This window comes from Nipponia nippon, unplaced genomic scaffold (assembly GCF_047370975.1).
Source record: "Nipponia nippon isolate SJK-2023a ecotype South Korea unplaced genomic scaffold, ASM4737097v1 scaffold_10, whole genome shotgun sequence".
NCBI lineage: Eukaryota > Metazoa > Chordata > Aves > Pelecaniformes > Threskiornithidae > Nipponia > Nipponia nippon.
Genome location: NW_028262291.1, coordinates 3,408,443 through 3,429,860, shown reverse-complemented (window position 1 = coordinate 3,429,860; position 21,418 = coordinate 3,408,443). Strand labels below are relative to the sequence as shown.

The following is a 21,418-nucleotide window of genomic DNA, read 5'->3' as shown; positions in this document are numbered from 1 at the left end:
ATCGGCATGAATCAAATGACACCACACAGTGAATGTGAAGTAAGCCTAGGCAAAACCACTTTTTACCTGCTTGAAGACAAAATAAGTTATGGGACTGAACAAAAATTAAATTATCACCACATTTTAAAAGAAAAAAAATTTAAGAGAAAAGTACTACTTAAAAAGAAATCTAAGTAAGAATGAAAACAATTGAAAGGTTTGTGGAAACTGTCTTTGAAGTTAGAGAAGACTGAGAAAGCTCCTATCCTATGGCGTAGACTACAGAAATGTTGACAATGTAGGAAATCCTTCCCCTCTGTAAAACTGTTTGTCATAGATTATTCATTAGGCAAGCATATACAATAGAGAGTACATTCTTCTTTAATCTATGTGATTTACAGGGGAAGTTAGGGAAGGAATGGAAAAAAAATCAAGCCTTTATTATAAAATTATTTGGTTAATTACATTTACCTTGTACTGAGACTTGCAGTTTTTGTTCCAGTAGGTGACTCCAATCCTTCCCCTGGCTTTGAGGATTTCTCTCTGTTCATTTGCTGGAGTATTGAGTTCAATTCACTAATAACATTAGCCTTTGGGCCTGAGAGAATTGGGCTTTTCACCTCCGTCATGTCACCCCATAGCTTAGATGTCCTTTGGGGAACAACTTTAGCCATATTGGGCTGTGCACTGATCGGAGGTGGGGGCGGAGCGGGAGGAGGAATAACAAAGCTGTCTACAGTTTCTTCAATTAGCGCGTCCTTGTAAAGTGCATTGCTTTTGTTGATTATGGGCTTCATTTTTGGCTTAGGAGGTACTGGGGGTTTGTCCACCAGAAATGTTTGCCCATCTGCATAGACTGTACAAGTATCCACGTTCTCACCCCCTTCTGAGGATAAGGTAGAGATGCTGGACACCGTTGAGATAGTGCTGGTTGTCTCTAAGTGATGGTCACTACTACTTCGACTGTCTACCTCCTCAATCCCAGAGTCAGTGACGTTATCAAAGCTGTCAGGGGGTGGCAGAAAGGAGGCAGGCAAACAGTTTGAAAGACCCACTTGCTTTTTACTGTCTAAGGAATTTGTTGACTGACTGGGGGCAAATGGTGCGGGTGAAGGGGTGCCATTTTTTCTTTGCTTAATCAAGTCTGTTAGAGCTGAACCGGGAGCTGCGCGGTCATCGGGGATATCAAAGCTGTTGGCAAACTCTAAGGGGGGTGGTAGTGGCTCAGTAAAAATAAACTCTTCATCAATATCAACTGATGCTAAGGGTGGTGGAGGGATGCGGAACGGCAAGATGACAGGGTCGTCGACAGAGCTCGCTGCTACAATGGTTTTGCAGGGAGATGCCGGTGGCTCGGGTGCAGCAGGCACGTTCAGCTCACTTTCTGCTTCCTCGCTCTCCTGTGGCCTCTCTGGCGGGGAGTTTTCAGGGTTTGGTTCCATTTCAGCTCCCTTTTCCTCTTCATCTTCAGGCGTATCATCTGACTTTGCTGTATCCACCGTATGAACCATTAACAAGCCAGCTGACTTTTGCTGTGAAGTATCCACAATGTTAATCAACATGTTTTTCTTCTCCTCAGCTTTCTTTTCTTTCCCTGCATCTGCTTCGTACTTGTTCTCAGTCTCCTGCCGTCTCAATGGGCCACGAGTATTTTGCCTAGTGACAGTAGCAGTAACAGGAAAAGTCGTTTCAATATTGGGTCTCAGCTTTGTATCGATGTAAAGTGGTTTATTAAGGTCAGCTTTAACAGCGTCTCCTTTGCCGGGAATCTGCTGTGTTTGTTCTTTCATGGCTCTGTCCCTGGCAGAGAGAGCGAGGGCTAGTGGTGAGTTTGGATCTAATAGCTTTCCCGTGACCGGGTGAACGTAATTATCTGAGCTGGATGCATTCGTGGACTTAGCTGCCACTGTACTGTTTTCAGTACCTTTCGTTTTGGATGAAGCATTTAATGTCCTTGAATCACTTTGATTGCTGGGTTCACTGCTATTAAACAGATTTTCAGGCTCTCTAGGTGCGGGAATCGGAGACGGTGACATAAGCTGTCTAAAACCATCTTCACTACTAAACATTGCTTCATCGGTAAATTTAGATTGCCTCATACGTGGTGTTGGTGGTGTTAGTCCAACATCCTCATCTCCTAGGTCTGTGGAAAGGAAGGCTGGAGAATTACGCCTTGCCTCCAGCCTCTTTTCCCTGTCCCTCACTGCTCCAGCAATGGCTGCTGCAAATGGACTGCTGACACCTAAGCTATCGTCGGGTCGGAGTTGCCCAGGTTGCTCTGAAGACTGAGGATCGATTTCCATGCTGCTCCCTTGGCTGCTTTTCCCACTGCTGCTGGTGGATGGCTCTTTCACAATAATTGTCGGGATTGGAATAGAGCAGGTCTTTTCTGGACTGTCTTCGACATTGGATTGTTTCACCAGCATCCCCTTCCGCCTCGCTGGTTTGGCCGGCACGTAAACTGCTTTGCTTGCAATCTTCCCAACCTCAGAATATGGGTTTTCTGGCATCTGACCTCTCTTGTTCCTGAAATTTGCCTGAGATGCGGCACTCCGACTGTACAGGTCTTCAGAGTCCAGAGAGTATCGGTCCAGTTCTCGTCTGAAATAGATCCCTTTGTCCCTTATCATTGTTCCCACATTCTCAGGCCTAACCAAAGAAATTTTTGAACCTGAATTCTGATTAAATGGAGGTTTAATAGTTCCATAGCTCCTTGATGTTGGGGATTTGGGAGAGTTGTACAGAGAGGGAGAAGGTGGTGGTGGTGAAGGAGGTAAGGACTGTGGTGGTGGTGGGATATCTTCAGAGGTGTCAGGCATTGAAAGACTTCTGGTAAACTTCAGCATAGGAGGAGCCAAAAACTGCCGTTCTTCCTCTGTTATTCCTAAAAATCAGAAAGTATATTTAAAACACTGTCTTCCACTGGGATCCCTCATATTGTATCATTTCTGTATCCAACCTCAAATGCCAGGGTGCACTTCACGTGACATGATGCATATGCAAAATTATGAACGAGGTCTTTTGGTTGATTCCTACCATAAGCATTCTTTCTTGTTGAACTTCCAGAGACCCAGATGCCAGAATTAAAAACGATGCTACAGAATTTTAATTAAACAGATCATTGATGTGTAGGCAAATGTTTTGGTTTTATGTATCATCGAGGTAGCTGTAGAGAAGCACATTTTCTTTGAAAATTATTGAACAGGGAAGACATTCTGTGCAGAAGAGTAGTTTATGCCTTACTCTAGCACTCCATAAATGCATATAATAATGCAACTTAGAAACCTAATGAATTTTTAAGATGCATTTGAAACTTAGCAAAGGGACTGCGAAGATACTATTGGGGAAAAGTCATATAGTTTCATTTCAAAAGATGATATTATATTATTGCAAATATGGCTTTTAACATAAATAAACTGGATAATATTGGGATAATTTAGATGCTAATTTTACATCAGCATAATGCATTTCTAAATTGATAAATATCACTACTATGATTACTACCAAGAACAAAGCAAGCCCATATTTGGTCTGCTCTTTTTTTCTCTTTTGTAAAATCATCTATTGTTACTCTTTGGAATGAAAAAGAAGTGAATTTTATTCAATCAATCGATCAATAGGGATTCCTTTGTAAACTACACAGCATTACAACGCTTTTGCCTCAAAAATAAAAAAAAAAGGAATAATATTTTGCCCTAGGTAATGCACTGCAAAGGGCTTGTACTGATTTTTTTTCCTTCTCACCGCCTTTCCTTGTTAGAGGGAACATCCTAAAGAAAGGAATTAAATTATAATTCTATAATACTTGCCTACTGCCATCAAAGCAGAATGTGGAAATTATCTCATCTTACACACAAACTTCTTTTCTCATGAACTTTGTATAAAAATTAAACAGTCATTCACTTAGATAAAGATGTTGGAGAAATATGCTTTAAGAAAGAAGCAAAGTTACTAGAAGTATGTGATTAATGCACAAGCAAACTATACATGAGAAGCATTTTACCTATAGATTTTTGTCTTCTCATTGTACCCCGAGGTATACCCAGAAAAGGACCTTGAGGACTCCCTGGTACAGTGGGCGTCATCACAGCAATACCCTGTCTCTCATACATGGACTACAAAAAAGCAAACAAAAAACCCCACAAGCATTAAAGCATGCAAGTCTTTCTCTCACATGTAAATAACTCTTCTGTCATATCCGCTAACCCACTATCTCTTTTAGTTAGAATTCTTATGGAAAATAACAAAGTTGGTATTATTTTGGGGAGGAGGTGAAGAGAAAGGGAAGGCTGGGCTTTATTTACATGTTATTAAAATGACAACAGATGTAAGGGGCGTTAGTTGAAATTATTTACAAGGAAATATGTTAAGTTTCCAGCACGTTTTGTGTGCTGTAAGAAAAACGAAGCATAAGTAATTGCATTTTGTTTCATTCGCTTCCAAAACTTTAGCCACACACTGCATGGGCATTAACGTTCAGTCTGCACCCAGCTGTATGCTCTCTTCACCTCTGAAGAACAAACCTGCCCTTCCACAGGCTCAGGGCATCTTGCGCAAGGTTACGCTGGCAGTCAGCATCTCAGCTAGGAACTGAGGAATGCCACCTGAATCCCAATGCACTCAGCTGTCCCTCCTTGTAGGGCATCACAAAACTATTTGTTTTCTGCCTCTTAGAATAGCCTTAATTTCTTCCATCCCAAGCCGCTGAGAACAGCAAAGTGCTTGTTCTATCAGGACTGATGCTCTTTTGGAGGGCTAGGTAATAGAACAATACATCTAAAATGCAATAAAACCAATTATTTTTTCACGTGCAAAGTTCTGTAAGAGCAAGTTCTGCAACTAAGTAATCCAGTTTCAGAGTTCTGGAGTTTAAATTTTTAATACATGCTATAGTATTAATGTCCATTCTTCCCTTACACATCATCATGTATTATTTAATCAAGATATTATATATGCCATTAGGAATAATAAAAAAATGCAGTAGGAGAAACCTTCAAATTAGTGGAAATTGTGTGGCTGCACTAACTCTGGTGCTGGAACTGAAATAGCATACCTTGACTTTCAGCAAAGTTTTTTAGCCTGGGTTTAGTGTCGTACTGACACCTTCAAGTTCAGAAATTACTGGCGTCTCACCAGCTCAGATTACAGGCAGAGCAAGTCCACATCTGTTTGAATAACACTGAGGCAGCAATGTGTTGATGTGACGGTCTCAGAATAAATATAAGGATATGAGAAAAGTTTTATAGGGGTACGTAGACTTTTCTGTTAAAAAACTATTATTAGAAATACAGACTAGACCATGCCTTAATGTTACAAGACAATAAAAGTAAAGTGATTACATAAAGCATTGTTTGTAAATTTGTTTCTCTTGTATGCCCTGCATGCTGCCAAAAGACCCCCTCCAGCCAGTTTCAGAAGCGAAAGCAGTACTTCATAGCTATCACTCACATTCATATCTGTAGCTGAGGGAAAACATCTACTAGAAGGCCGCTGTTTGATAGTTGCCACTCTTGAGTCCACAGTTGCATTGTCTGCAATTCTTGATGGCTTGGAAACTGGAACTATTTCATCCACCTTATCTGTAATATAAAAGTATTCAGTAAAATAAATATCATTTGTCCAAAACCGGAAAATTTAAGTATTGCAAGGTCAAAGGAAGAGATTTACTTTTCAAAAAAATGCAAAGAAAAAGTTTTTTTGGCATTTTAACAAGGCAGCGCTTGAGCATCATAAGTCGTGCAAGCCGAGCACTTTTTATTGCTGCTACATAACATGCATGCTTTAGTTTTAAGCCTGCATGCATTTAATGTTTACTTAGTGTGACTCGAAAAACAATCCTCTTCTTCAAACCTTCAAAATGTGAAGGAAGAATATCTATATAGAAATGGAAAGAAGACCTTTAGAAATAATGAATCTGTACAGCACTGTTTCAAATAGAGATAAGCAGACTGTACTTAGTCATCAGAATTTCAGTGATATTTTGGACAATGACAAGTATTCCAGAAGTGCTCTTTTATGCCTATTCTCCTTAAATAATCACATCCTAATTTATTCACACTCTTCGATTATTAGATTAACTGCATCATTGGTTTAAATGAAACTTTCATATGTATTTTCTATTTTAATAACTGCACAGTCTGGGAATGTATTTAGTTGTGGTCAGAAACAGACCAACAGGCAAAGTCCAAATCTGAACAAGAACTTCAACATTTGGATTTGGGATTCTGATCTACTGTATGATGTGATCATAAAACATAGGAAAAACTTTAATCAAGATCTTCTGAAGTTTAGAGTGCTAGTTTTAGCCCCGCCTCCAACTTTGGTCACAAACAAGGTTCATCAGTATTTAAATAACATTACTCCCTCAGACTGAAGACCTCAAAGTACCATATAATAAACTAATTATAGCCTGACAGCTCCTTTATTGCCACTTACTATGAAACTAAGGCATGGAGAAATTAAATGACTAGCCTAAGCCAGCAGAATAGTTGGATTTTTGAACCTGTACTAGAATCCAAACTTGAATCATACCAATGCGTTTCCTTACTATGCCTTCCATTGCATTTGCTTTCCTAAGAAAGCACAGACTGCACTGTAACATACTAATTTAGTGTCTTTTCCTTTGAAGTTTCACCAAAGTAAGGATTAGTTACATAGCCTGTGGTATTTATGTGAGTGAAATACCTTAGCCTGGCTCCTAGGCTTCCACACTGTGAGTCAGAGCAATGTTACTTTTCAGCAATTAGATCCATCTCCCAAATGGCTGGTTATTTGCTTCAGCAAACAAGGATAGCTACTTCATTAGGATCCCAGAGACTTAAAAAACCCCAGGTTTTTGGTGGTTTAGAGATGGTGTTACTATGCCAAGTATCAGATTTAGGGATTTAAGTTTTACCTCTCACTGGAGAGCAGCGCACTCAGGGCCCTGGATATGGATATGGATGGGAATAAGGCAGGAGGAAAAGAGCTTTTGATGCCTCTAAACAGTAGATCTGGCTGATGCAAGGATGATATTTTAAATGGGAGAAGAAGACAGGGAAGAACTTTTAGCCTTCTGGTTAGGAAGAAGGTTGTCCTAGAAGTGGATATTTCAGTGTCACAGAGGGTCAGGGAGCAGGCAGGACAGGAAAGGTTGAGCAGAATCAGTAAGCTGAACACTGTTGAAAACTGTCTCACAAGAGTAGTGTTGCTGTTTCTTTTCAATTGAAGTTAGCATTCAATTCTTTTCATTGGTCTGCTTTATTTTTGTGTGTTTTAAATCATCCAGTGGAAGGAGAAAAGGAAAAAAATTCTTAAAATCATCACACGTATTCAAAAATAAAACAAACTTCAAGTCACATTTCATAAGACTTTGTAACACAAACTGTGAACTTCAGAAAGAAAAATATCTGCACTTCTGCTCAGCAAAAGGCATCAGAAAGCAATGGTGTAACCATGAACATTTGACCTATACAGCAAAAATATGGCTAGACTGTAGAATCGTACTCAGGGGATCTATCACCAAGAGCTTCAACTGGGCAGAGATTTCCTGTTAAGTCTCTCCCACCCTTTTTATCATCCCAGAAGCCAAACAACTGGTTTTTGGGATACAGAAAGAAGGAAGTTTTGGGAACTGAAGCACTAGGTACTCAAAATCTGTACATAAGAAATATAAATATACCATGTAAGAACTGATCCCCTTTATTTTTAACAGACACATGTAACCATATACCCATTCAGACAACAAAAAGCTACAGGGAAAGAGTGATGAGGCTATGACAGACACTTGGAAAGCATGAAAATATTTGTTTGGGGATGAAACATACATACCCTCCAACTGCACTGATTTTGCTAGACAATGCTAGAAGTCAGATCCTACTTTTGGATCTGACCAAAATATCAGTTGGTACCAATCCTTAATACCATCTACTATTCCCAGTTGGAAAAAGCTTTGTTTTGTGTAAGTGTATTGCAGGTTTCTTGTCTGTAGACGGGTTGTCAGTCCTCCTCACCCTATAGCTGCTCCCATTCAAGTGGTGCTTTGTGCCTTGCCAAGTCTAGCTAAAGCACTGAGAAATGGGAGAGGAGAGAAGGTTAAAGCTTAAGCTGCTTTGCAAGGAACTCTTTAGGGGTTCCTCGCGTAGTATTTCCAGTGGCAGCACTGCTACCTCTGCGAGCTTCTTCTTTTGCTCTACTGCTGTTGATCAGAAAGTAGAGTTGATCAGAGGTAGAGTGGACGTTGTAATTTTAAAACTACAACAAAAAAATTTGAAGCTACAGGAGCAGCCAGTGTGTGGAACGAGATTTATTCTAAATGGCAGCAGCTACATGGCGGGTCCTGCAGAATACGTCAAAATCTTAGCATCTGGCCACAACTGCACCACACTTTTGAAGTGAAAGCACTCTGTAAAGTAATAACATTCTCACTGTATTATCAAACGTGCTAATTAGGCCAAGAAAATTAACTGGCTGAATTGTATAGCTTCATTCAAACTCATCCCAAAGAAATAAGACGTAAGCATATTGGGACAAACTTTCACTTGTCTTTGCCTTTAACTAGGCTGTTCATATCCACAGCACCAGTGTGCAAACCATGTATGCACCAGAAACACATGTTCAAAAGGCCGCACATAGTGGAATAATTTGTCAGGCTTACTAATCGGCTTCTCTCCAGCCTCCTTGTGATCTTAAATACTCTGCAGCATGCATTTCTCATACCAACGAGAGGGGAATCTTAGAAGCTTGTGTTGGAAATTCTCTGAGGATACCTTTACAAACAGTTTTAACAAAAGAGATAGATATAAAAAAGCCACAGAATGGATGCAAAAATTTGCACCTGGTGTGAGGTGTGTCGACAGTGTGGCCAAAGAAGCACGCCTTCAATGGTATTCTTAAAAGGAACGCAGCTGGATGTAGGTGGAAGGGAAGAAATAGTCTGTAGTGGAAAAAGCCTACATTGGAGGTTGGCCATGCCAGCTGCATTTCATCGTTAAACCGGTCGTTTAGTAAAGTACAGCCACAAGCACGCACGCACACACACTTATAAGGGAGCAATTTGTGGCTGACTGGTAGAGTAACAAAATACTATCTGCTTATTTTGAAGAACTTCAGTCTTGCAGAAAGACAGGGAAGAAGAATCTATGGCTCACTGGACAGAGAGCGCAGCTCAGCTGTAATCATCGAGAGGATTTTTAGGCCTACAATGATTCTCTAGTATTTGCCAGAGGAGGAATTCATCACTGCTTTGCCATATAAAATCTTCTGAACCTTTACGAGAAGTTACAACGGTATGTTGAGAGTCAAACACAGGAGCCATGCTACACCTGTGATAATTAGTTACCACTGCTCAAGGGGCTCCTGGTAACAGCATCCTTTCGGAGAACTGTCAGGGATACCACATGTATAAGCCAGTCTGATGCCTCTGCATGCATATAGCAATTTGAGTGCCACTATATTAAATTCCCCCGAGAGAGGCAGCACCAACAGATATAAAATAATTTATTGCAAAGTGCGTTTCCATCTCCCCTGAAGGTTACCAATTGCACCCATGCACTGCTCAGGGTGCCAGCCCTCAGGAAATTAGATGGCCTAAAGGCACAGACAGGAGTTGCGTTTTATCAACATGTAGGTCATCTCTGATGAAAAGCTCTTAATCACAGACATAGTAGCACAGTACCCAACAGCATGTCATGACTTTTACATTCTCAAGAGGTCTGGCTGCTAGGCAAGTTGCTTTTTTTCTTTTTCTTAAATAATTAATATCTGTGATAATTACAGGGGACAGACTCCTCCTAATAGATTTGTTGCAGGAGATGGCTCTTATCCCCGTAGAACACATTGCTTAGTGACTCCTGTTTCAAATCCCCAGACTCTCTCAGAGGAAAAATTATAATGCTGCCCATCAAACCACCAGATCCATCATAAAAGGAGCTTTGAAAATGAGAGTCAGGTGCCTAGATAGATCTGGTGGCACATCACTATACAGGCCCCAAAAGAGAAATATGAGGTATGATCCTGGCAACATTACTTATTGTACGACATAGCCAAGACATGTGGATTAGCTCCACCGAGGGTCTTAGAAAGTGAGCTGGTCAGACCCACAGAGGATAAGAATGATCATGATCCGGTACAGGCTAACCCCAACACCTCAGGCTGGCATGCCAGAAACACCAGGCAAAGACTGATCGAACACAGTTTTGGAGGCGAGTATTGCCAAGACCTGTATACTTACCACCAAGTCCAGAATGCTTGCTCAGAGGGGATGGGATAATGGAGAAAGAAAACTCAAAAAACAGCTGCCTCAAGAAATGACTTGTATTTGTAAGAAAAGCAATGAATGCCTGGCACAGAGTAAAAAATGCTCGTATGAAGTTAAAGTGAAAGAACAGAGGCAAATGTTCTTCAAATACCAGCAGCACACATCGTTAACAGTGCAAATATAAACTACAAAATGTTAGACTAATCTAGTCAGCCAGAATACAATGTTAGCCAATGTAGGAAATGGTTGAATTCTGCCACTGATGGCCTTATGGCTAAGAATTAAAAGGACAGGCACATTAAAAAAAACCCTAAAAATCCTATGGTGTGGTTATTTTTTCTTCCCTCCCCCTTTTGCCTGGCGTGTAGGCATGGGCAACGAGGCCCTCTCGGTTATGGCTCTCTGCAGCCGGCCACTGCGACAAGGCAGCGTGGCCTGCGGTGGTTCTCGAGAGTCGCTCGTCCCTTCGGCCCCTGGTAAGCACACAGTGGAGGATGCCACTGCGTCCTCACCAGTCCATGTCGAGGCACAGGTTAACTCGACATGAGGGGTGGCTCTTTGGGAGATGCGTGTTTCAAGGACCTGCGTCCTTGGCTGCTTGAGGAAAGCTAAGATCTCTGACAGGTAGTTATGGATGGCTCTTGTGGAGGTAGCCACAATGCCCAGCTGCAGCTCCATACGGCCCATGGACTGTGACATGAGACCCATGGACTGTGCATGCTCCCTCTTGATATTTTCCAGCAGCTGCACAATCCTACTGTTGGTTTCCATCAACAGCTTCTCTCCCTCTGTTAGCTGGGGCTGCCCTCTCCAACCCCGATCCCTAGGGACAGGCTCAACACCGCGGTGCTCTTCATTCATTTCATCATTTCCCTCCTCCTCAGGAGAGTCACTTTCAAACTGAGGAGTCCTACTGAGTGACTGATCCCCGGGAGACTGTATGTCCATGGTACACTCCGGAGTCCGCGCTGGTGTTTGAAATCCCTCAAAATCCTCCCCAACGTTGCTGTGCGTTTCAGACGAGGACAACGGCCACTGCCAGCTCTCTGTGGTCCTAGCCGGTGAGTCTTCGTCAGAGGCAGGCACCGAAGATTCCTGTTCTTCGGCCGGTGTGGACGGCGAGCTCCCTCGGAGACGGCTGGCTTGCCCCGAGGATCCAGGAACCTCCCCATCTTGTTCCCCAGTGACATCTGGCAATCAAATAGAGGAGCAACAACCACTGTATCTGAGGCCAGGCAGATGGAGGTATCTACATGCATTGGACAACACATAGAAAGAAGCCAGTTGGGAAGCCAGAGTGTATGTGTTTGGGCAAACGGAAGGGCGGACTAAAGTTTAGTGACTGCATTGGGCACGTGGCAGTTGACGTTATCAACGGCTTTTGGTATAAATGCACACTGTCCTGTACCCATAACACACACAGCCATGCTGCATCCCAAGGCAGGAACTACCAATTCACCTCATCGTGACTGTGACAGGAAATGTCCGTGAACCTATCAAAAAGCTCACCTATGCACTGCAGTGGTGTCAGTCAGAAATCCCTGGGACGAGCTCAGGGCCAAGTGTCCAATTGAGCTTCCTGGGGTGCCAGATGTGCTCCACCACTGGCTGAGGGCAGCCCTTTGTTGTTCTGAAGCACTGCTGGCTATCTTCGCTTTTGTCCGACGTCTCACGTCACCCCCACCCCCAGTGCGCTCTCTCCCAAACCACTGCTGCAGCACGAGGGCAGCCGTCCACAGCATTTATCCCGCGAGCAATGCCCTCCCCAACATTTGCCGGATTTTCTTGTTCTTTTCTCCAAACAGTAGGTAATGCTATCTGAGGGCATTGCTCGCCAGGATCTCATAGTCTTCTGAAAATAAACTTAGTTTTGCCCTCCCCTGGCTACCTCTTCCCTTGCCTGAGGGCACATGGTGGAAATCTGGGTGCAAGTGCTTCCCTGTGGCAGGTCAGTGTGCAAAGAGGCATTGTTACAGACGTTAATGAGGAGGATATTACGTATGTGCTTACTCTAAATCCTCCCCTACATAAAATGCACTCCCAAAGGCTAGAAATGGCTAAGCTTTTTGCACCCACAGCAATCACGGGCTCATAGTAGAGCGTGATCTGCCCAGCACCATTCTTGATTACGTGAGTCAGTGGCCGTAACTCTCACCCTTTCCATGCTTCAGATAAAAAAATGAGTCCGCTTTGTTTTTTTTGGGGGGGGACAATTTGGTCATCAGAAATTAATCTGGGGCGGTCTGGCTAAAATGTTGCAGTAGGGTAGCCCAAAGAGCCTGCATTCCTCACACTCAGGCAAGGGATACGTGAGAGAAGCGCTGTTGTCGGGAAGACTGTGACCTGAACAGCAGTGGCTGACTGTTGCTAGCTGGCTGGCTGTGCTGCTCACGCTACAGTGGTCTGAATGCCAGATCAGTGTCATGCCTACTCTCTGGCATCCCAGCCTTGAAAAATGTTATTCTTCAAGGATTAATTTCTGCTCTTTGAAATACTTGAGATGCTGCTCTTCAGACCTCAATTTGAAGCTGTAAGCTTACATCTGGAAGGTGTTGCTGAGGTCATGTTAAATGCTACTTCTGGTTCTGTTTATGAATCAGGGTTTTTTTGTTAGATTTTTATTTTTTTTATTTTATATGGTTTTAAATGAAAGCTCCTTCTGACAGACCCAAGGATCCCTCCTCCTATGTATCAGTCCCTGTCTACCCTAATCCTAATGTGGCACTCATTATTTCTACACCCAAGTGCCTCCAATATTATACTGCTCTAAAAGGGATTCTCTGTGGCTTAATATAATTATGATTTTTTTAAAATGCTAAAATAATGGATATGATTTGTGCATTTAGTATATTCACTACTTCAAAGTATTCACATTCAAAGTATTCACGTTCTGTCTGTGTCTGGCTGGACTGTCCAGTTGCATGTTTTATGGAAAGTGAGGATGAGATTGTATTTGTAAAAAGGCATGAGCTCCTTATGAAAATGAATTTTAGGGACAAACTGTCATGCAATCATTGGCTCTTCCACTCCATGGAGATTTGAAAGGGGCCGTGTATCAACCTAACTGTAATAACTGCTTCTTCCTTTGCAATTCTTCTCCCCCTTTGCCTAATACAGCCGTAGCTGCAATCCTTCATTAACAAATCTCTCTTAACAACTATAGTGTAGGACCATGAAGTTATCGCTCAGCATTTTCGTATTTGAGTACACATGAAAAAAAGAACAAAAAACCAGGGGACCTATTTTTACCACACATAGCAAACACACATTTCAGTTAAATTCTATGGAATCGGAGAAAGATAAGGGATCATAAATATTCATTCTGGTAGAGCCACTGGTCATACAAAATGTCTTTGTATTTCTTTTGCCATGTCATCAGAAAATTCCCCGTATTTGAAAACTCCATTTTCCTGACAAGTGTTCTAAACAGAGCCCACCTAGCAATTGGTAAGTAACAGAACCAAACTAAATTAGAAGTAAAAAACTGAAGCAAAACAAAATAAAAAACCTCCAAACCCCACATTAATTTATGAATATTTCTGTAAATAGTATCACTGAGTTTAGTTTGTTCAGATTCAGGGGGATCATAACACTTTTGTTATTTGTGCATGTTTACACATTTGCCAGAGGCTTGCGAAAAAAAGTTTCTCTGAAAAACATAATAAATTTCTGCAAAGTTCCTAATTCTCTATAAAAATTTACCAATTGCTATCTTCCTAATCAGTATTTTCAGCCTTTCAGAGCTGAAAGAACAGCATCTGGCATAGGTGACCAATAACACAAATGACAAATGTACAAGCAAACAGTCTGTGAAAACCCATGGGCAGAAAGTTAATTGTGGAAACTATTGGCGAATACTTATGAATAATGAATACATTCACAGGTTTTAGGATAGGTTTGTTAACTTGACTAGCAATGAAAAGGAGGAATATTCATAACTGTTATTATTTGTAACAAAGTGTTCAACGACTCTAGCAACTCCGGTTTCTGGAAGCTTTGTGAAGCATTGACGTAGGGCACGGGGAAACCGAGGGTGCGTTGCAGGCATGGCCTTACACAAGCTTTCATTCACTACAGAGCAATCATGGGAAAACTGCCTGAAGGTCAATGGCTGACATCACCTTGATGAATGTGTCAGTCTCTGCCCAGTAAATCCATTCCTTGATGACCAAAGGTCGCCCTAAATTCAGACCGGATCTTAGTAAGATGATTGCACCAGCAGCTAGGTCGGTGCTGTGGAAAAGGTGTGCCAGTTACAGTAGGGGCACTGGAAAACTTGGTTTGGCCAGAAACTGTCCATATCAGCCAGAGAAGAGCCTGACTGCTTTGAACAGCTGCCGACACTAGGATTAAAGCTGGCTGAAAGAGTTACCTCAACTAACTGCCTTTGCCTCATTTCCTTGGCAAAGGGGTGACTTCTTAAAAAAAAGAAAAAAAAAAGAGAGGGCACTAAGACTGTCAAGTCAAAATTGGCTATGGACCAAACTATATATCTACATGGTTGATCTTACTTGGTTGTTAATTGGCTTGAAAAAGAATCCCTCTCTTTTAAAACCAAGCTTTAAATACAGTGGGTACAAAGAAACACAGCTAGCTTCCTTAGGTGTGAAGCAAAGGGAAGAGGTCAGATTCTCTGATCTTTCTAGTTGTTTCCACCTTACACACCATTCCTGCATGCAGCATTTTGCTCACAGTGATATATACGACTTACAGGCAAAATAGGTCACTTGTGTCTTTTATAGATATCTTTAGATTTATACCTAGCGATACCAGCCAACAAACTGGCAGTCTCCAGAGTCGTGACTTGCTTCATGTTCCTAGCCTCATGTCCCTTGCTCTGACAGGGCATGACTCCCATTTTGATCCTTAAATGGCCAAGTAAGGGAATCAGAAAGGAGCATGCATATGGGCTAAAGGAGATATAAACATCTGGAAGTCAGTGACCAACTGCACTTTAACTTTAGTGTTTGATCACTGAGAGTACTATGCAGCTATTTCCAAAAGTCACATGGGACTCACAGGTTTCTGAAGACTGTTTTTTGTTTTATCTCACTGATTCTGTTATGTTTAAAGAAAAAACGAGATCTGTTATTAAAGTGGTCCATGTAATAGTAACTAGTGAACCTTCATAAAAGTCCTGGCTATCTTCCTTTCTTTCCTGTTAGACAGGTCCTCTGTTTCTGCAGCGAAGCCCGTAGCTGGCTGCCTGGACGGGTGTTTGCACTGGCTGATACAGAGCTTGGTCTGATGTGGTAGATCAGCAATTGCTCCTGGTGGCCACAGGAGAACTGCTCCATCTTTTGTGCCTGCAGGGGTGATCTGTGGTTTGCCCGATCCTGTTCTGAACATGGTGATTAGAAGCCAGGATTATTCCAGCCTTTAGGTTCATTAATATGTCCACCATTTTGGAGCACTGCTATACCGTGCTGTTTCTTTGCACCACAACATTCATTACCAGTGAGAATCCTTTAAGTTTGTTATTAGACATATTTAGGATTGTAGCAATTATGGGTTGAGATACACAGAGAACTGAACAGTCGATTCAGCTGTAAGGATAGAGGACTGAGACAGAGGCCAAGAACAGAGCAGGGCTTTGGATATAGACAAACTTTAGAGACATCAGAGGTATTTCTTTAACTTTTGTTCACTGAAGAACATTTGAGATTTATGCCTGTGTTGTGCCTTACCTGCCACTTGGACTGGCAGTTGATCCCTCCCCTGAGATGTGCTGCTCTTTAAGAATCCCTCCTTTTGAAATCCCACCATTTCTGTTTCACCTCTGCTACTGGATCGTTGCCTTTTCCATTATCTTTCCTTTTCAGATTCCCCACCAGTGGAGCTGGACGTGAGGGGTGGGGTACCGTCTTCCTGCTGACAGGTAGGTGGAGATGTTCCTTGGCCACAACAAGTGGGCCAGGAGCTCAACAACAGCGGTAACACAGTTGGGGAGCTTCCTGGGACCTGCCTCTGCTGCTCTGGACCTGGGCCTCTGCCTGTATCTGCATCATGCCTCCTGGGGTGGGTGCATTTTTCAAACTGCTTAGGTACCAAGGTGATAGATGCCTTGTAAATACCTAAGATAGATACAGACAGAAACTGTACCAGGCGCAATCAGTTATGCAAAACTTCATACAATGCCAATTGCACCTATATGCTGTAGTATCACCCACCTTTTCTAGCATCTGCAGTCAACCACAGTCAAATATGTGGCACATGTATTTTTCCTTTTGAAAAGTGATGGGAACACAGGACATTCATTCTTCCTTGGTGTCAACAGGTCTAGGCACATAGCCCTTAATGTCAGGTACTGCATATGCACATATTTTGTTCCATCGCCTTCCCTAAATATGAGTTTGCAAGTTTAGTTTAATTTCTTTCATTAGCCGATAAAATTTGTTTCCTTGTCAATAATCTGCAAAAATCAGTTACTTAAGCAGTACTAAAACTAAAGGGGTAGTCTTTACGTGTGCTTATTAAAAATGCAGAGAGATTTGTTTAAACTACACAAAAACATGGCTGTGGTGTTGCTTTTATCTTATGGTTTGATTTTTTAAATTTCTTTTAACTATAAGTACCTTGTTTTTAACATAAAGACCAGGAGTGATAATGCATATAATTGTAAGTTTGCATGTCTGAAAAAAAATAAGCATCTAAACCAAGTCAGTGCACTTATTTACATTGTATTCCTTTCAGATTTTTGTCACTTCCCATATATATGCAAAAGACCTTGCCCTGCTTAGTTTGTAAAAGAATAGCTGGGAAGTAACTTGATAAATATTTCAGGGTGAATGTCTGTGGGTGGGAGGGAACTATGTAAAGGACAATTTGGGTAAACAGTACGTACGGGAATCTAGACAACGCTTTCAAAGAAGCAGATGAACAAAATTCTAGAACAGCTTTCCAATACTTATGGGGTGGTAGCAGAAAGATGAGAACCTACTGATTTCGAAAGAAAGCTTGATCAGACTATACAAGTTCATATGTCGCTTGTCATAGAAGCAGTTGTACTTGATGAATAGATCTCTAGTGGTTCTGGGGAAAAACAGGTGGCTCCTATTTGCAGACGGTGAAAAATGGATCTCTGTCACATTAGCTATGCCCACTGAAAACTAATGTCTTTCTTTTTAGCTATTCAAATAGGAATAGATGTATAAAAATTCGTCAAAGAACAAAAGTAGGTAAAGTATAACTAGGCCTTCAACATACTGCTAAGAATTTAAAAAATAACCTTAGCTAAAGCGTTGTTTCAGAGTAAGATTATTAAAAGTTAAGATTCAAATCCAAATTTGTTGTTTATGATCATATTTAGAGGAAAGAAACAGCAAGCTCAGCCTACAGTTATGTCATGTAAATGTATAGTTAAAAATATTCAGAAATTGAATGATTTGAGTTTTCATTTAGACAATTAGGCTAATCCTCATAAATCTGCCACCACAAGCACATTTTAATCTGGAATTAACTTCTCCCTGCCCCAGCCCAAATGAACAATTTGCAGGATTGTGCTTAAATCACAATGCCAAAATCATATATTTACCACACTGCAAACAACAGGCAGAGAATATTACTTTAGCGGTTAGTATAATGAGGAAATAACAAAAGTGCCTTGCAATACAGTCAAAAACATAAGCCATTTGAAACACTTTCCTTCTATGAAAATCAAGTAAAAATACTTGTATGTTCTCTGGGATACTGTAAACTCTACAAAGTACACTAAAAATCCAAAAAAGGGAAAATTATGTAAAATAAATCAGTAAAACATAAGAACTGTTTAGTGACTAAAATTAATCATTTAACATTGAGTATCTATAAATACCATTACATGATTTATGAAAATGATTTGTATGTATTCACAATAAAGAACTATCAAAACTTTCTTGAAAGAAAGTCTTGTTTGTGTTTCTAAGGCTGAAAATATCTTCACATTAGTACATATAAGTCACATTTACATATCATAATCACACCATCAAAAGTAATTTTAAGGAAGGCAGAAAATTGATATGTTCAAATTCTTTCTATAGATACAATTTTCAAGTACCAGCTCTTTAACAGTATGTTCAGTTAAAGAAATAATTATACAGGCATATAAAATGCACCTGCAATCCTGAAGCCTTACAATTCAGCCTACCTTGAAAGAGGAATGGTCATTGTCTAACAGTGGTTTCTGTTTAAGAACAAAAACAAAGCAGAGAATATAGTCAATACCCACTCCTACCCTGCAAGCCAGGTGGAATTTAAGTGGCACTCTGATGTTCTGTTTAAGAGACAGCATTTGAAAATTTGGCCTAGTCACAAAAGAAAGACAATCAACCGAAAGAAACCAAAAAGAAAGGTGGAGGACCTAAGACACTTGCAGCCTTCTCTGTTCTTACACTTACTCTCATGCTTCCACACCGAGGGGAAAAACCAAACAAACTATGATGAATTATCTAAAAGCATTTATTTTTAATTATATTAGAAATTAATTAACATGGGTATATGAACATTTGAAGAAAAAAAAAGAGAAATAGCAGCAAAGGGAGTTTTGAGATGAGGGAGATAAGTCCTTCATCTCCCTGGCTCCTGAAAAAGAGAGAGAACACATTAAAAGTGTTGAAAAAGTTTTCCACTGCCCTAACTGTACTGTGTTGGGAAACACATGCAATTTTTACTGTTCCTCAAGCACTCATGATTTGGAATATGTGGTTAGACATTCAATTAATAATATCTGAGTATAGCAAGTGAGATTCACATATGGCAATGTATTTAATTCATCTGTTTCCAAATGCTACGAAACCCACATTTTCTTTAACACTTACAATTCCTTTTCCAACTTCTTTTATACCATTGTCTTGTTTGGCTGATGCAGAAAGGTTTTGAAAACCTTTTCAGTTACTGTCCTGTAGTAAAGAAAAACGAGCATCACGAAAGGGCGCTACATACTCAAGAATAAGCTGATAAATTCAAAATAATACTAGTGTAAATGAGAACACCCACAGAGAGACTCAACTGACCTCTGCTCAGGATTCCCAGTGTTTTCAAAATGTTAGTTAAAGCTGCCCACCTCAAGCAACATAAACACTGGTTTGAAGAAGTGTTTAGTACCGAGAGTTACCTGTTAATTTAAGATGCTGTGCCAAAAGTTGCTAATCACCACATTGCCAGCTAGGTGACAAATTTTTTTCAGTGGAAAACATAGGGTTAGCATTGTTCTCCTTGAAACATGCCAACTTTCAATACTTTTCTCTTACAAAGTGTTTTAAAAGCATATATGTTGTAGGCATGGGCCTAATCCTATACCTTCTTACGCTGCTGTGGACTCCCCACAAGTTACACTAAAGTCATAAAACCTGTAACCTTGCTACATCAACAAAAAAATGGGGCCCATGTTTTTTCACACATATACTTCACAAATTCCACCCAGAGTCACTGCTTTATGCTTGTGAAAAATGACAACCTGATGACAACCTTTCTCTTATTATTATATTGCTATCTCATTAGAATTTCAAATATGTAATGCAAATCAATTACTTACAAGGATACCCTTGGAGAATTCTTCATTAAGTCTGATGCCTCTTGCTCTCGTCTTCTACAATACAGTGTCTGGTGAAGATGAGAAAACCTTCTTCCTACATAGAAGCGCTGCAGATGCTGGAAACTATCAAAGGAGTCGACGTTGTGAGTGCTGTAAAAGTTGCTTTGATGGTATTTCCTTTGTTTCCTGCAGACAAATCTCCATCATCAACTCCACCACAGTGAAATAAAAAAATGAATTTTGAACCCAGACGTCTTTGTGAGTGGCTTCTTCAAACATAACATAACACTGTAAGGTAATCCGCTGTTTGGCATTCATTTATATATATTTGCTCTGCAATTTCATTGTTTCAGATGCCATTAGAATGTGCCACCTTTGAAACAATGGACAACAGGAATGGGATGAAGTGTGAATGCTTATTGCAGACAGAGCTAATAATATTTCTTTTGAATGCCATCAACTGATATTTTTCTATTGAAATGCCACTAAGACTTGATGCCAGGTAACAATATTCTGTGTTGATGATATCACAGTTATTCTGTATCTGAGAGGTGGTACTAGGATCTAAACTGTTCAAAGGAGGAAAATCCTACCTTTGTATTTGGTACTGTAGCCCACATCAAAACCCAAAGACCAGTATCAACACATATCGAGGGATTATTTTATCTTGCTTACCATATCAAATCTAAGAACAAACAAACCACTTCCTAGCTCACAACCAACACTTGTGTGACACTGTCAAAGCAATATTTATTAATGCAGAAGAATTATTTATCTTGTCATTCCCATTTCACTATGAATATTTAGCCTGATCTATTCTTAGTTTTGTACTGTCTCTTAGAGGATTTTTATATTAGGTTTTTTAAAATTAAACACTGTCCATTTTAGCTTTCACTGAAATTCCCAAATTACTCACTGAATCAAACCCATTTCCTGGAAGTAAAAAAAAGCTTAGGAGCATGAAACTTTTAAATCATGTATCTAGACATTTACAGATTTTAGTTTATGGATGTGTTCCTTAAGTATCATACCATTTAAAATTCTCCATCCACAAGAAGTTATCGATAAACAAGTCAAAACAAAAACTGAAGGAAAAACCCTTTAGAAACAAGCTTTTCATGAGCCACATAAACTTTTTATGAACAGTTAAATTTATTATTTTAAAATATTAATTTTGAAACTCTAATGACACCTATTTTATGTAGTGATGATGAAAATTATGACCCAAAAAAATGCATTGGGAGTTTCATAAATTTTCTTTTAATGTTTTAGAGTATTTTCAAATCTTCATTTTAATTTGCTGCATGAATATTTTGGTTATTCTTCAGTATTAATGGGCTAACTAGACATTACCTAGAATTATATTTTAAGTACTGCCCTCAAAAAATTGCTGCTACAACTAACTGTTAGTTTACACGTTGCCGTAACTTGCTCATTCAACAATTCTTGAAAACCTACAAGTCACAAAAGAAAAAAGAAGGCATCTTCCCCCTCCCCGGTATCCCACAAAATCCAGAAAGTAGTTTTACTATTGAAAACAGATCCCCTCCAAACACACATTTTGAAGCTGGATGCTATCTCTCCAAGTCAGGCAACTACAGTGAGCAGAAAGTCAGTGGCACAGATGAAGTACAGTCTACGTTTTAGTAATTCGTGCTACGTAACTGCAGCAAAATGATAGTACTGCCCAT

General features: G+C 40.4%; 2 protein-coding genes across 6 annotated transcripts in view; both read right to left on the bottom strand.

Annotated features, from left to right (window-relative positions):
• Positions 1-21,418, bottom strand: part of SHANK2 (SH3 and multiple ankyrin repeat domains 2) — a 326,771-nt gene that overhangs the window by 14,719 nt on the left and 290,634 nt on the right. For all 5 annotated transcript variants that reach the window (XM_087742627.1, XM_087742637.1, XM_087742639.1 and 2 more), the window contains 3 exons: positions 5,428-5,558; positions 3,983-4,094; positions 451-2,863 (listed from right to left, as the gene is read on the bottom strand). In XM_087742627.1, the coding sequence (XP_087598753.1) occupies positions 451-2,863; positions 3,983-4,094; positions 5,428-5,558 (2,656 nt within the window). The remainder of the gene's footprint in view (positions 1-450; positions 2,864-3,982; positions 4,095-5,427; positions 5,559-21,418) is intronic.
• On the bottom strand, positions 10,305-19,768 carry LOC148057033 (uncharacterized). Its single transcript, XM_087742674.1, has 5 exons — positions 19,728-19,768; positions 19,012-19,092; positions 16,387-16,557; positions 15,904-16,290; positions 10,305-11,406 (listed from the first exon to the last, which is right to left on the bottom strand). Exons 4-5 carry the CDS (start codon positions 15,980-15,982, stop codon positions 10,547-10,549), a joined length of 939 nt encoding a protein of 312 aa, XP_087598800.1. The 5' UTR covers positions 15,983-16,290; positions 16,387-16,557; positions 19,012-19,092; positions 19,728-19,768; the 3' UTR covers positions 10,305-10,546.